Raw genomic sequence first — 13808 nt, forward strand, 5'->3', positions numbered from 1 at the left:
TTCCTAGCGGCCGCTTCCGGCCAGGCTCGCTGCTGCTGCTGCTGCTGCTGCTGCTGCTGCTGCTGCTACTGCTGCTGCACCTGCAGCTGCTTTCTGTTTTGAGGGCGTCCAGCAGGCTCGTCTCGTCTCGCGGCCACGTGGCACAGCCCCACTGGCCTGGCGTCGCTGCGCGCGTATCGCCCCCCACCGCCCCCTGACCTGGGGTCCCCCGACTCCCGTCCGTGCGAGCGCGGCCTCATGGCCGCGGCTCAGCGCTTTCGGTTCCGGGAGGAGCCGGGCCCTGGAACCGACGGGGCCGTGCTGGAGGTCCGCGTCCCGCAGGTGCGTGCAGTGGCACCCACGTGGAAGCGCTCCCTGGTTAGAGCGTAGGGAATGGGGATCCCTCAGCTCTCCGCTTCGTTCATTAGCAGCAGGTTTGGTATGAATCCCGGTGAGGGAATGATTAAACGTGCTCACAGACATTAAGGGACCGTGCCAGGAAAGAGACACCGAAGTGGCTTTCTTGGCCTGTGATGCTAGCTTTGAACTTTGAAAAGCATTTATTAATATATCTTAACAACACACACACACACACACACACACACACACACACACACACACACACACGCCGCTTCTGAGGACTCTTGATTGAACCCAGCCTCTGTTAGGCAAGTGGTCCACCACTGAGCGATATTCCTAACATCCCTTTTGTTTTTTACTTTTGAGATCAGGCAGGCTTTGAAATTGAACTCCTGTTCCTCTTCCTAGAATCGCAGGTGTGCGCCACGCCACCATGCTGTTTTGTGAGGTTCTGGGTATCAAACCCAAGACCTCATACATGCTAGGCAAAATTCTCGCTTGGTGTAAGATTTGAGACCAGGGATTTCTGTCTCTAACACCCCAATAAAGTTTTCTGCATCGGCCCTGGCTTGTTCCTCTGAGCTTCTAGCTACCCTAATGCCGAATAATAAGTATCCCCTGATAGTCGGGTGTTACAAAGGATTTTCAGGTTGTAATGTTAGCAGCTGGCCCAGAACGTGTTCCTGGCAGCAGCAGTGGAAGCAGAAGGTGCAACCCTATGCTGCCACCTGTAGCAGCCTGCATTCTTTGCAGAGACTTCTGCCCAAATGAAGCAAGGATTCTTTTGTTTTTGGTTTTTTGAAACAGGGTTTCTCTGTGTAGCCCTGGCTGTCCTGGAACTCACTTTGTAGAACAGGCTGGCCTGCCTCTGGGATTGAAGGCGGGATAAAGGCTGCAGGCCGCCGTCTATACCACCCAGCAAAGCAGATTCTTCACGATACTACAGAAAAACATTTCAGGGCAAATCGGTGTGGAGCAGAGTGGGAGGATATTAACATTACAACCTGGCTTTAAGTTTGGGGGTTAGTAAACATTTAGGAAAGGACACAGAAGGCACGCGTACAGGCTTTGCAAGTGCAGAAAACTGCACTCAACTTTCTTTAATAGCCATATGCACAATTTTGGTAGCTTCTGTAGGTAAATTTAAGGGATTTCTAAGAAAATTTTAGTAAACAAGATCACATGGTGGGGGCTGGAAAGATGGCTCAGCTGTTAAGAGCACTGGCTGCTCTTCCAGAGGTCCTGAGTTCAATTCCCAGCAACCACATGGTGGCTCCCAACTGTCTACAGTAGGATCTGATGCTCTCTTCTGGCATAAAGGTGTACATGCAGATAGAGCACTCATACATACATAAATACATATTTTTTAAAAAGTCCCAGGATGAGATTAGTAAAGTGCATTGGACCGGAGGGATTATAGTGGTGTCAAAACCATATGCTACAAGGGTCAAAGGAATCTTTAATTATATTCGGTCCCAAGGGTGTTGACATGTTTATAATCTTGCTCGTAAGATTCTCAGAAAGTTGCAGGTTACAGCTGGAAAAGCTATGAGGTTACATTCAAAGGTCAGACATATTTTGGTCACAAGAAGTTCCTCTATTTTTTAATTTTTTTTAGATAGTCTCATTCTGGAACTGACCAGGCTGGTCTTTTAACTCAAAGAGATCCACCTGTCTCTGATTCCTGAGTTGGGATTAAAGGTGTGCATCCCATCCCCTCCTGGTTCTTTGATAGTTTAACATTTGGGTTTGAAATATCTCTATAAAGAGCACTGTTCCTCTGTAGACAAACTTCACAGTGAATTTGGTTAGTTGTACTGAAACTTGACTCTTACCTGGTGAGAGATTTCAATCAAAGTCTGGGATGAGATCTTTATTTTCCCATGTCCTCATGATTTTTCCCTGCCTGTCTGTCCTGCCTTAGTAGTTCAGTGTTAAAAAGACACAGCATAAGTGACAAGTCAAAACAGAACTTTTCTCCTGTAGCCTCCAAGAGACTTCATGTTAAAAGCTCTTATTGAGTCAGGGTATTATGCTAAGGCACTGATTTTTTTTTTTTTTTTTTTTTTTTTTGAGACAAGATGTAGCTGTGGCTGGCCTGGGACTACCAGAGATCTGCCCACTTTTGCCTTTCATGTGGATTAAAGCCATGCACCATACCCTGCTTTATTTTTCTTTTTTTAAAGATTTATCTTTTGCTGGGCATAATAGCCCATGCCCTTAATCTCTCTCCTTTAATCCCAGCATTCAAGACGCAGAGGCAAGAGGATCACTGGGAGTTTGAAGCCAGCATAGTCTGCATAGCCAATTCCAGGCCATCCAGGGCTACATACCAATTTTGTCTCAAAAAACAAGCAGAAAGCACTTTGAACTGCTGAATTATCTTTCTAGCCTTTTTTTTTTTTTTTTTTTTTTTCTAGACAGGGTTTCTCTGTGTAGTTTTGCGCCTTTCCTGGAACTCACTTGGTAGCCCAGGCTGGCCTCTAACTCACAAAGATCCACCTGGCTCTGCCTCCCGAGTGCTGGGATTAATTAAAGGTGTGTGCCACCACCGCACGGCCTTCTAGCCTATTTTTTCCCTGTAACTTCATTTATTTTATATATATACATACATATATATATGTATGTATATATATATGCATATACGGTGTTTCTTCTAAATTTTTTTTATGCGCATTGGTGTTTTGTCTGCATATATGTCTGTGTGAGAGTGTCAGATCTTGGGAGTTAGACAGTTGTTAGTGGGTGCTGGGAGTTGAACCCAGGCCCTCTGGAAGAGCAGTCGGTGCTCTTAACCACTGAGCCATCTCTCCAGCTCACATGTATGTATTTTTAAGTAAACAAAATAATTCTCAGAGGCCAAAATGATGTTAGATCCTGCAAACTAAAGATACAGACTTTTGCTAGCTGCCTTATAGATGCTGGGAATTGAACACTGGTTTTCTGGAAAAGCAAAGCTATCTTTCCAATCCCTATTTATTGTTATTTTCAATCAGGGTCTTGATATTTAGGCCTGCCTGGCCTTCAGTTGGGGGCTCTGGTCCAGCGCTGGAGTGAACAGTGTGCCACCACAGCCATCCATGCACTGTTCTTGAGTGGACTGAGTAAGTTTGGACCTCAGATTTTTGTCCCTGTTTGTCGCCCTATCAAGGGTACCCTTGTCTCCACAAGACAGGCCAGCAGATGTCGATCAGGTTGGCCTTGAATTTATAATATTCTTTCTTCCTCCTGTGTGATAGGATTACAACTGGGAACCACATCCTAGATGATTCTAGTTCTTTCCAAACGCTTTCTTTTGCCCTTCAGAATTCAGCTCGTGTGCCTCCTTTTGTAGTACTGCAGGACTTGTCATTAGCATCCACGTCATACTTGAGTTGAAAATCTCCCCCAAAATAGGGAGAGACAGGGACACAGCTTACTTGGTAGAGTGCTTGTCTAATATAAAGGAAGGTCTGGGTCTGATTCCCAGCACCTCAGAAAACAGTGTGCTGGCACACACCTGCAGTGCTAGCTTTTGGAAGGTAGAGGCAGGAAGAAGCTCACGATCATCCTAGGCTGTATGAGTAAAGATCAGTTTGAACTACATTAGACACTGCCTATAAAAAAAAACAAAAAACCAAAAATAAGGCTGAAGCGGTGGCTTAGGTAGACACTTGCCTCCAAACTGGACAGCCTGACCTAATTCCATCCCTAGATCCCACACGATGGAAGGAGACAACTGACTCTTACAAGTTGTCCTCTGACCTCCACATGTGCACCCTCCCCCTCTTCCTCCAACCAAGTAAAGGTGTCGAGTTCTTTTGTTTTTTAATTTAAAGAAACCTTCCAACAGCTTCTTGTATTTAGAATTCTAAATTCCTGCAGCCAGTAAGACGCACAGGTTAGTAAATCTCTACTCACAGCTGTGCCTGTGGTTAGACCAGAGGCACTTGCTTGGGCAACCTTAATTGTCTCCATGTGTTAGACCCTTACTTTATCCTGCTTTACTGTTGTAGCCTTTATTATCAACCAAAACCACCTGTTTTTTGCCCATCATTGTCCAGTATGTCGCATGCACAGTATACATCTAGTCCAGAAAGTTGTAACTATCCCGGATCCTCAATTTAAATGCTTGTGGAGAGGCTAGAGATGACTCAGTGGTTAAGAGCACTTGCTGCTCTTACACAGGACCTGGTTTTAGTTTCCAGCACACACATGGCAGCTCAACCATGTTTAACTCTAGTTCCAGGGGATCCAACACTCTTCTGGTTTCAGAGGCACCAGGCATGTAAGTAGTACATATACATACATGCACATAAAACACTCATACATGCCGGGCGGTGGTGGCACACGTCTTTAATCCCAGCACTCAGGAGGCAGATGAGGTGGATCTTTGAGTTTGAGGCCAGCCTGGTCTACAGAGCGAGGCGCAAAGCTACAAAGAAACTGGAAAAACAAACAAAAACCACACTCATACACATAAAATGCTAGTTGAGGGGCTAGCACTGTCATCCAAAGCCCTGGGTTCACTAAGGAGGCTGAGGCAGGATTGAGGCCAGCCTGGTGTACAGAGAAATAGAGCATCGTTGTTTCAGACGCGTAGGTCCGGGGCTGGAGATCAGGACTGTCACAGTAACGAATGTCAGTGACTGACAGTACATGAAGATAAGTATTCACATGACTTCTTATTGTAGGTCCTGCATGTCCAATATGGGATGTATGTCTGGCCCTGTGCTGTAGTCCTGGCCCAGTACCTGTGGTTTCACAGAAGATCTCTGCCAGGCAAAGCCGTCTTAGAGGTAACAGGACCCCTTAAGTTTCCAGAAGGCTGGGCCATATTCACATATACCTTCATGCTAGCTATTAAGTCCTGTTAGGCATTTTTAAATCAGGTAGTTTGGCTGGCTTTTAAATTCCAAATAAGTCTTCACATTTTTAAATTTAAGTGTCTGACAGTGTGGTACACACCTTTAACCCCAGCACTCAAGAAGCAGAGGCAAGCAGTTTAAGACCTGTCTAGTCTACTGTTTCCAATATAGCCAGAGGTATCCAGAGAAACGCTTGAGAATCTGGACACTGACTTTAGCTATAAAGGCAATACCAGTTGGTGGCACAACTGCTATGCAATAATCCACCTGCAGTCAGCTGCTTCGGCTTCAGATTATGGGAACCACAGTAGGTAGCATTTCAAACTATTTTGAGATGTGGGAGCAACATCTTTTAATATAGCAGGTGTATACTGCCATATCTTCGCAAATAAACCATGTATTTTCAAGTTCAAATTTTGGACTGCTTGTTGCCAGAGAGGCAGAGCTACCAAGCTTTAGTCCCAGCCCTCAAATGGGGAAGCAGGTAGACTGAGTTCAAAGCCAGCCAGGGAATATACAAACTGTCTCATCTGGGGTAGAAAGCTACATCATTCTAAAATTCCATTTTCCTTAGATTGGCGCTGGAGTGAGTCTTCCAGGGATTTTGGCTGCCAAATGTGGTGCTGAAGTAATACTATCTGACAGCTCAGAACTGCCCCACTGTTTGGATGTTTGCTGGCAAAGCTGTCAACTGAATGAACTGACACAGGTTCAAGTTGTAGGACTGACATGGGGCCATATAACAAAGGACTTACTGTCTTTGCCAACACAAGACATCATTCTTGCGTCTGACGTGTTCTTTGAACCAGAAGGTAAGTTTAATCTGCCCCCCAAAACCTAGCACAGATGTGTTGTATTAAGCTCACTGAAAAAAGTTCTCCCCACCACCAGACTTTGAAAGCATTTTAGCCACAGTCTACTTTCTGATGCAGAGGAACCCCAAAGTTCAATTTTGGTCTACCTACCAGGTCAGAAGGTGAGTATGGATCATTTCAACTTTAATAATAATTTTAAAAATGCACTAAGGAAAATAAAGCATCAGTCATAAAAACAATTTATTTCTTTTAAGTGCGGACTGGTCACTTGAAGGCTTGCTCTTCAAGTGGGATATGAAATGTGTCCATATTCCTCTGGAGTCTTTTGATGCAGACAAGGAAGATATAGCCGAGTCTACCCTCCCAGGAAGACATACTGTTGAAATGCTGGTGATCTCGGCAAAGAACAGCTCCTGAATTGTACCTCAAGCTGTTCAGGGACAGTGTCAAGACTGAATAACCTGGCAGAAAGAGGAGCTGTCTCCAGCAAATACAGTGGGCCTGAAGACGGCTTTAAGACTGAAATCATGCCCAAGAAATTGATGGGCAATGTAACTTTGAACAAATTAAACACTTAAAAAAGGACTTGGGACTCCTCTCAATAACTAGGAGAATGTGACGCTTTTAAATCCTCAAGAAAATGCTACTGTTAGTTTAGGTCTAAGTGGCATACTCCTACTCAACACTGAAGATAAATAACTACATAGGTCTTTAGATTGAACCGAAGAAAAAAAGACCAGGACATCTTCTCAAAAAAGCTAACACCAAGAAACACTTTAATCAAACTACAGAAACAATGGTTATAGTACAGAATATTCATAAGCAAAAGATACACCATGTTTTAAGTACTTACAAAGTTACAAACCATTTGCTTCCTTAACATTTTCTGATTAAGTTCATACATGAGGATGATCAGATTTACCATTTTTTGAGGGGAGAGGGGTGTGTATTTATCATCAGCTAGATGTGCTCACTGTATGCTCCATTATTTATATGCAAGGCCCGGGTGACTGGAAGTGCAGTTGTCAGGCATTTTAATAAACTGGACAGCCATTTGTTTCTGCACAAGAAGGCATCTTTACACAGGAGCAATCAGGAGAAAACAGGAAACAGCCAAGCACTCTGCACTGCAACACGCCACCTTAACAGCTAACCAGCATTACTCAACTGCTACACAACTGCGCCTAGTGCACAAAAATACACAAGAGAAGAGATTAGAATTGGGTTTGGTAAACAATCCTTTCAAAAAATTAAGTCTTTTCACCTGAAAAGTCTTTATACAAATTTGGGTTCAGATTATCATTTAGACCTGAAGGTAAATAGCATATATAAACGAATTACACCAACTTTCGTAGGTTTTTAATTTTAAGGAGTGAAGGCAATGTTGAGTCAATCTGCTGACAGCTTTAGGCTGTGTGTAATGGCTGCAAACGTTTCCTTATTAAGTCAGGAGGCCACAAATTAGGTTACCAATCTGTTTAATTTCAAACAAAAAAAGTCAGCACTATAAACAAAAATGAAATTTTACCTCAAATATCCAATCCAATAATGAAATCTGAAGTCGCTCACCTCACTAAATTACAAGAAATTTGAATAACAGCAACAAAATGGCACATAAAATGAAGTTTGCCACCTGAGGCAGATTAAAACAAGTAAAAAGTTAGACAAATGTTACAAAATAACCTTTTCAATAGCCAGTTGCTTGTTCCAAGGACTCTTCCATGGACCGATGGACTGAGTTGTGGTCCTTTCCTCCAGAGTCCTCTGTTAAGCCATCTGCCGATCCATCTAGATTTGGAAAGAGAAAGGTTCAGCTTACCTTCTACCACTGCAAAGGCACCAAAGTGCAAATGGTTTCAGTTTCAGGCCCGTACTCACTAAGGCTCGGGTGAAACAAGGAGGTTACAGAAGGTTCCACCTGGCCACCAGTTTTTTAAAGGCCCAAATGAGAATTCTCCTAACGGCTACCACCAGCACAAGTTTCAATGTGATTCTTGGTCAAATAACCAAGGCAAAAAGAAAAATGGCAAGGGGGGGAAAAAAAAAGAAAAAGCGGGAGGGCAGGGTGGGGCTGTATCCAAACAAAAACTTGCTATCAGAAATTAGTCTACACTTTAAGATGTTTGAAAATGAAACGTTGGCAGTTGAGGATGTTCTTAATCAGCTACTTAGGGCCCTTTCCTTTAAAAAAAAAATAGGACCAAACAATTTGAGAGTTAAAGACACACTATCCTTTCCCCACCCAGTGCAATACCTGTAACTTTCTTTTGGGGTTCCAAAAGTTCATTGCTTCTTAATTGCAATTCATTTGCCACATCCATTAGAGTAAGAAGTCCCAGTCAGTACAACAACAGTTGAACTGATTGTTTTTCTCTATGAGGATAGTGCATCTTTAACATTTAAAGACAAACCTGCTCCAATACACGCCCACAGAAACTGGTCCCTGGAGGATCAGCCAAATCAGTTAAAATCTGCAATACTGGCCAATATTCTTTTATCAAACAGGAGACCGCAGCTTTAAAGGGGGAAAATGCAGACGTTGGATAAAAACAGCAAGAAATAGTCATTTTCATTAATAGGTCTCAAACAGTATGAAACAGCCATTATTATCTAAGCTTTACACAATCCTCTCTGAAGACCCCTCTTCAGCATCACTCCCAAAGCCGAGTAACTTCAGAGCAGTACTCTTTAACACCAGGAGTCACTCTTACGCTAGCATGGCTCAAAAAACCTACTTCAAACCCCACGGGACTCAGGGTGGGTCTCGGGTTCCTGCAGACATTACCATTTTCTTAAGAGGACACTGCTCCTTCTTCCTCTGGAGACTTGGGGGGGCTCTTGGAGCGCGACCTGGACTTGGATTCCCTCTTGGACACGGGGGGAGGGCTTCTGGATCTCGACCTGGACCTGGACCGCGAGCGGGATCTGGAGACCGACGAGGACTTGGACTTGGACCTTCGCGCCGATCTGGACTTGGAGGTGGACCGCGAGCGCGACCGAGTGCGGGACCGAGACTTGGAGCGGCTGTACCGGGAGCGGCTCCGGGACCTGGAACGGCTCCGGCTCCGGGAGCGGCTGCGGCGACGGCGCCGAGGGCTGCGGGCGGGACGCGAGCGCCGGGGTGAGCTGCGGGCCGCCGGCCCGGCCCCGCCCGCCCGCCCGCCCCGCCGCCATTATCTGGCTGCCAGGCGCCATTTCCCTCGCCGCGAGGCGGGGTCTCGCACCGTGCGGCCAGGCCCCGCCGCCGCGCCGCCCGCGAGGGAGGGGCCCGCTCCACGTGCTCCGCGCACCTTTGTGAGCCCGGCCGCCGCCCGCCCGCCCGCTCCGCCCCGGGCCCCCGGGCCGCTCACCTGCGGCTCCGCCGCCCGTAGCCGCCGCCGCCGTACCTCCGGGGCGGCGGGCCCCGGCGGCTGTGGTGCGAGTCGGGCGGCCGGCCGTAGCGCGCCATCTGCACCCGCAGCTCGCGGCCGTCCAGCACGGCGCCGTCCATGGCGTCCATGGCGTCCTCGGCGTCGCGCTTGTCGTGGAAGCGGACGAAGGCGAAGCCGCGGGACTCCTTGGTGTAGCGGTCCCGCGGGATGTACACGTCGCCGACGCGCCCGTACTTCTCGAAGACGCGGCGCAGCGTGTCGGGCGAGGTGCGGTAGGTCAGGTTGTCCACCTTGAGGGAGGTCATGCCCTCCACATCGGGCGGCGGGCGGCCGTAGCTCATGGCTGGGAAGCGGCCCGGGGCCTAGCGCCCGCTCTCCGCACAAGCCGCGGCCGGCGGCGGCAGGCCGCGCCTCTCGGCGGTTGGTGTCCGCGTGGGTCCGCGGAGCGCAGCAGCAGCAGCACGGCCGTCCCCGACGGCGAGCGCTCACGCTACAGCCTCCCGACAGCAACTGAACGGGCGGGCCGGCCCCCAGCGCGCCTTTATAGCCGCCCTCACAAAATGGCGCCCGCGCCACCCGGAAATGAATCTCCTGATTGGCCCGGCCCGCCGGGTTCCGTAACGTCGCCGCCTCGCGCCCCGCCCCACCCGCGCGCGCGCCTGCGCAGAGCGCGGCGGGCGGGCAGAAAGCGCGCAGTCACTGCCGCGGGGAGGGGGGGGAGCGGCCGGCGACGGCAGTTAGAAAGCCCGCCAAATGCTCTTTCCGCCGGCGAGGCCGGGGGAGGAGCGCGGAGGGGGAAGGGCCCAGTCCTCCGGAGGGAGGGAAAGGAAGCGCGCCCCGCCGGACCCCGCCTTCTCCCCCACGCCAATACCCGGGCTCCACGCACCTTCCTGCCCAGCCCTCTGCCCCGCCTCCGTCAGACGAGTACTCCTGTTCCCAGGTGCCTCTCTGCGCCCCTGGCCACCTCGGACGCACCCCCCAAACTCTGGCCGTTCCCGTGGTTAGCTCGCTGCACTCGGGGTCACTCCCCCCAAGGGACGAGTAGTGAGACACGCGCTCGTCGCCTTGCGCAGGCGCACACCCGCCACCCGGGACTACATTTCCCGGCAGGCGCTGCGCCTGCTCTGTGGTCAGCTGACCGTTCTCGTGACCTGCAGTGAGTCAGGCCGGGAGGGCGGGCCCCATCGGCTACTGGAACTCGTCCTTGCCCCTGATCCCCCTCCCTGCGGCTTGGAGTTGCTGCCGGCCGGCCCCGGGTCTCCTCCCCAGTCGGTCACGTCCCCGGAGTGTCCTAAGTGCGGGTGGGGAGAACTTTCTTCTAAGTCCGCGATTCCCATTCGGGGACTGGAGATTGGTAGTCTGGCTGCCTGGCTCTCTCATCTCGTTTCTTCCCTCAGGATTGTCAGGGGGTTCGGCTGGAGGAGGAGAGGTGACTGGCCTGGGCCGCTGCTGATCTCCGACCAAGCGGAGCCAAAATGTCCCCGGAATCTAAAAAGCTTTTCAACATCGTTATTTTAGGAGTTGCCTTTATGTTTATGTTCACCGCCTTTCAAACTTGTGGAAATGTGGCGGTGAGTTGGAATTTGTCCTCCTTCCTTTGAAATGCCTATTAGAATGCACTCCAGTTGTGACAATAAACGTTGATGTCCGCTACCACGCCAAGATTGCACCTCCTGTTTTTCAACCTGCCTTTTCTTGTTTTCTATGATTTAGTTTGATTTCATGTGTCAGACATTTCTCCCTTATGGGATGTTAAACACTGGCGTTTATTACTCAGATGCGGCTTGGAGTTTGAGTATTGGCCATAGTTACTCTAATTCTTGTCCGCGTTAAACTCTGCGTTTAATGCTTGGGTGGTTGAGGCATTAAAAACCAATGTAGTTACAGCTGGTTGCCAGTTCCGGGTCTCGGGTTTGTGTTCCGCAATTGAGTTCTTTTTCTCCTCTCAAGGTGGGCTTGGGCGGTAGATAGTGAGCACTGTGAATCAAAGCATTTTCCAAGAACTTAGGCTTTCCAAGGGGGAGGGAGATGGAAAGGCGTTTTCGTTGACTAGTTTTATCTTCCACACAGCAAACTGTCATCAGGAGCTTAAATAGCACAGATTTTCATGGCAGTGGATATACCAGGTATTGTACTGTGTGCATGATTTTACTTTGCATGTCGTAGTTCCATACATCTATCTCTTCAGGAAAACCAGCAATGAAGTGTTGTAACTGGATAGTAGTAATTCCTTTTGTACTTATATTGGATTTTATTCAAAACTCTGAGAAGCAGTGACGGTCAAATCTGTCCCTTTTTCCTACTTTAGGGCCAGCCACCTAGGGCCACCCTTGCCACCAAGGCTACCTACGTAAGGAAGGAGAGAACCAGCTCCTGCAGGTTGACATGTGACTTCCACACAGGAATACACCCTTACACATACATAAATTTAAAAATGTGACCCTAAATAAATGATAGGCCGGGCATGTTGGTCATGCCTCCATCCCAAAAATTAGTAAATGTGATGATAGGTTTTTGGTTTTTTTTAAGATCATGACTTCAGATTTTCTGCATAATTAGACTTTGGGATTGAAAGCCTAGCTTCAGAATTTGAGTGCTTTGCAGCCTTGAGCAAGTTATTTCTCTGAGCCCAGTTTTTTGTTTTGTTTTGTTTTTTGAGACAGGGTTTCGCTGTGTAACTTTGGTGCCTGTCCTGGATCTCTGTAGATCAGGCTGGCCTCAAACTCACAGAGATCTGCCAAGTGCTGGGATTAAAGGCGTGTGCCACCAACGCCCGGCTGAGCCCAGCTTCTTTGATAGGATCTTGACAATAAAGACAGTGTAGTGCTTCCTATCCAGTATGCATGCTAGTCTTGTCAGTTCCATTCCAAACCTAAACAGTTGAAATTTGGATCTTCATGGCTTTGTAATTTCATAATCACTGTGATTACATTCTCAATTTGTAATTTGGTTTGGTTTGGTTTGATGTTTCAAGACAAGGGTTCCCTGTGGCTGTCCTGGAACTTACCCTGTAGACCAGGCTGATCTTGAACTCAGAGATCTGCCTGCCCCGCCTCCCAGTACTTCGATTAAAGGCCTGCACCACCACTACCTGGCCTCAATTTGTAATTTCATCAGAAGCTTTTGGGTTTTTATGCTGTCCGGGTCCAATTTTATAGGCAGAGAAAATGAAAACTTCACAAGTCCGAAGTACTTTGGGTTTATAGCTGGAAATGTGCTAAATAATGTGGGTATGTACATCCTCTCCCTCTTCTTCTCATGTAGCCTTGACGCTGCCTGGCCTTGAGCTCACAGCTAACACAGGAGAACCTTGAACTTCTGATCCTCTTGCCTCTGCCTCCCCCATGCTGAGAGTAGAAGCCTGTAGCACTAGAACTGGCTTCAGGGCACACGCACACGTACACGCGCACACACACATGCACATGCACATACACAAAATAACTTAAATCAAAGAATTCAGCATCCTTCAGGCCAGGCTATAGAGAGCTCTCACCCCATGTTTGTGAGGAAGGTGACCATGGGGCCTTTGTCAACCTGGCTTTACCCACCGCTGAGATACTAGACAAATTGGACACAGGCAGTTGCTTTGTGGTTAACAGGGTCAGAGGCTAAGCGAGGCCGGCAGTTGAGCTTTGTGTATCTGTTCTCTAAGAATGTTCCAAGTTTGTCCTGCTGGTTCTTCCAGTCTTTGTGTATAAGTAGGGCAAGCTACTGCTGCTTTTTTCCTTTTTGGTGAGACATTCTCACTATGTAACTCTGGCTAGTCTTATTTATTTATTAATCTATTTATTTGTTTTGGTTTTTTGAGGCAGAGATTTTGTGTATAGCACTGGCTGTCGTTGAACTTGTTCTGTAGACCAGGTTGGCCTCAAAATGGCTATTCAAAATTAGAGATCCTATTCTGCTTCCTGAGTCCTAGGATTAACCAAATGCACTACCTCATTTAGCTCAGGGTTCTTAACTTTAAAAAAAAAAAAAAAAACTCTTTAATTTTTTTTTTGTTTTATCAGACAGGGTTTCTCTGTGTTGCCCTGGCTGTCCTGGAATTAACTCTGTGGACCAGGCTGGCCTTGAACTCAAAAAGATCTGCCTGCCTCTGCCTCCTGAGTGCTGGGATCAAAGGTGTGCGCTACTACCATTGCCCGGCAAAAGCAAAACTTTTAACTGACAAGAATTGTACATGTTTATCCCTAGTATGTATACATTACAGAATTGTGAAATTGAGTTATACACACACTCTTTAAATTTGGTTGATTTAAAGACTTTAGAGGCAGAGTACTGGCGCACGCCTTTGATCCCAGCACTCAGGAGGCAGAAACAAGCGGTTCTCTGTGAGTTTGAGGCCAGCCTGGTCTGCAGAGTGAGTTCCAGGATAGCCAAGACAGAGAGACCTTGTCTCAAAAAACAAAAACAAAACAAAACTTTAGAAAGAGAAG

The 13808-nt window shown here is 47.7% G+C and overlaps 3 protein-coding genes across 11 annotated transcripts in view; 2 read left to right on the forward strand and 1 right to left on the reverse strand.

The window, feature by feature from the left end:
• On the forward strand, positions 1 to 7192 carry Mettl23 (methyltransferase like 23). 3 transcript variants are annotated; one of them, XM_028889764.2, is made up of 6 exons: positions 2 to 321; positions 3336 to 3443; positions 5013 to 5117; positions 5761 to 5998; positions 6078 to 6162; positions 6256 to 7192. In XM_028889764.2, exons 3-6 carry the CDS (start codon positions 5034 to 5036, stop codon positions 6416 to 6418), a joined length of 570 nt encoding a protein of 189 aa, XP_028745597.1. In that variant the 5' UTR covers positions 2 to 321; positions 3336 to 3443; positions 5013 to 5033; the 3' UTR covers positions 6419 to 7192. The 3 variants fall into 3 exon arrangements, with proteins under 3 accessions (XP_028745598.1, XP_028745597.1, XP_028745596.1); XM_028889763.2 differs by lacking the exon at positions 3336 to 3443; XM_028889765.2 differs by lacking the exons at positions 3336 to 3443; positions 5013 to 5117 and having other exon boundaries at positions 1 to 321.
• Positions 6754 to 9911, reverse strand: Srsf2 (serine and arginine rich splicing factor 2). Of its 4 annotated transcripts, none has more exons than XR_003736605.2 (4): positions 9352 to 9911; positions 8787 to 9097; positions 8413 to 8516; positions 6754 to 7789 (listed from the first exon to the last, which is right to left on the reverse strand). XR_003736605.2 is itself a non-coding variant. In XM_028889766.2 (3 exons), the coding sequence occupies exons 1-2, from the start codon at positions 9711 to 9713 to the stop codon at positions 8794 to 8796; spliced, it is 666 nt and encodes a 221-aa protein (XP_028745599.1). In that variant the 5' UTR covers positions 9714 to 9905; the 3' UTR covers positions 6754 to 7789; positions 8787 to 8793. The 4 variants fall into 4 exon arrangements, 1 of the variants encoding a protein (XP_028745599.1); XR_003736606.2 differs by lacking the exon at positions 8413 to 8516 and having other exon boundaries at positions 6754 to 7185; positions 7685 to 7789; positions 9352 to 9905; XR_003736604.2 differs by having other exon boundaries at positions 8413 to 9097; positions 9352 to 9908.
• The window catches only part of Mfsd11 (major facilitator superfamily domain containing 11), a 23511-nt gene continuing 19259 nt past the window's right edge, over positions 9557 to 13808 (forward strand). The window contains exons 1-3 of one of the 4 annotated variants that reach the window (XM_037201287.1): positions 9557 to 9644; positions 10770 to 10943; positions 11443 to 11498. In XM_037201287.1, coding sequence (XP_037057182.1) covers positions 10848 to 10943; positions 11443 to 11498 — 152 coding nt within the window. In that variant the 5' untranslated portion in view covers positions 9557 to 9644; positions 10770 to 10847. The other 3 variants (XM_037201286.1, XM_037201288.1, XM_028889755.2) reach the window with 3 other exon arrangements.

The sequence above is a fragment of the Peromyscus leucopus genome, chromosome 8b (assembly GCF_004664715.2).
Source record: "Peromyscus leucopus breed LL Stock chromosome 8b, UCI_PerLeu_2.1, whole genome shotgun sequence".
Taxonomy (NCBI): domain Eukaryota; kingdom Metazoa; phylum Chordata; class Mammalia; order Rodentia; family Cricetidae; genus Peromyscus; species Peromyscus leucopus.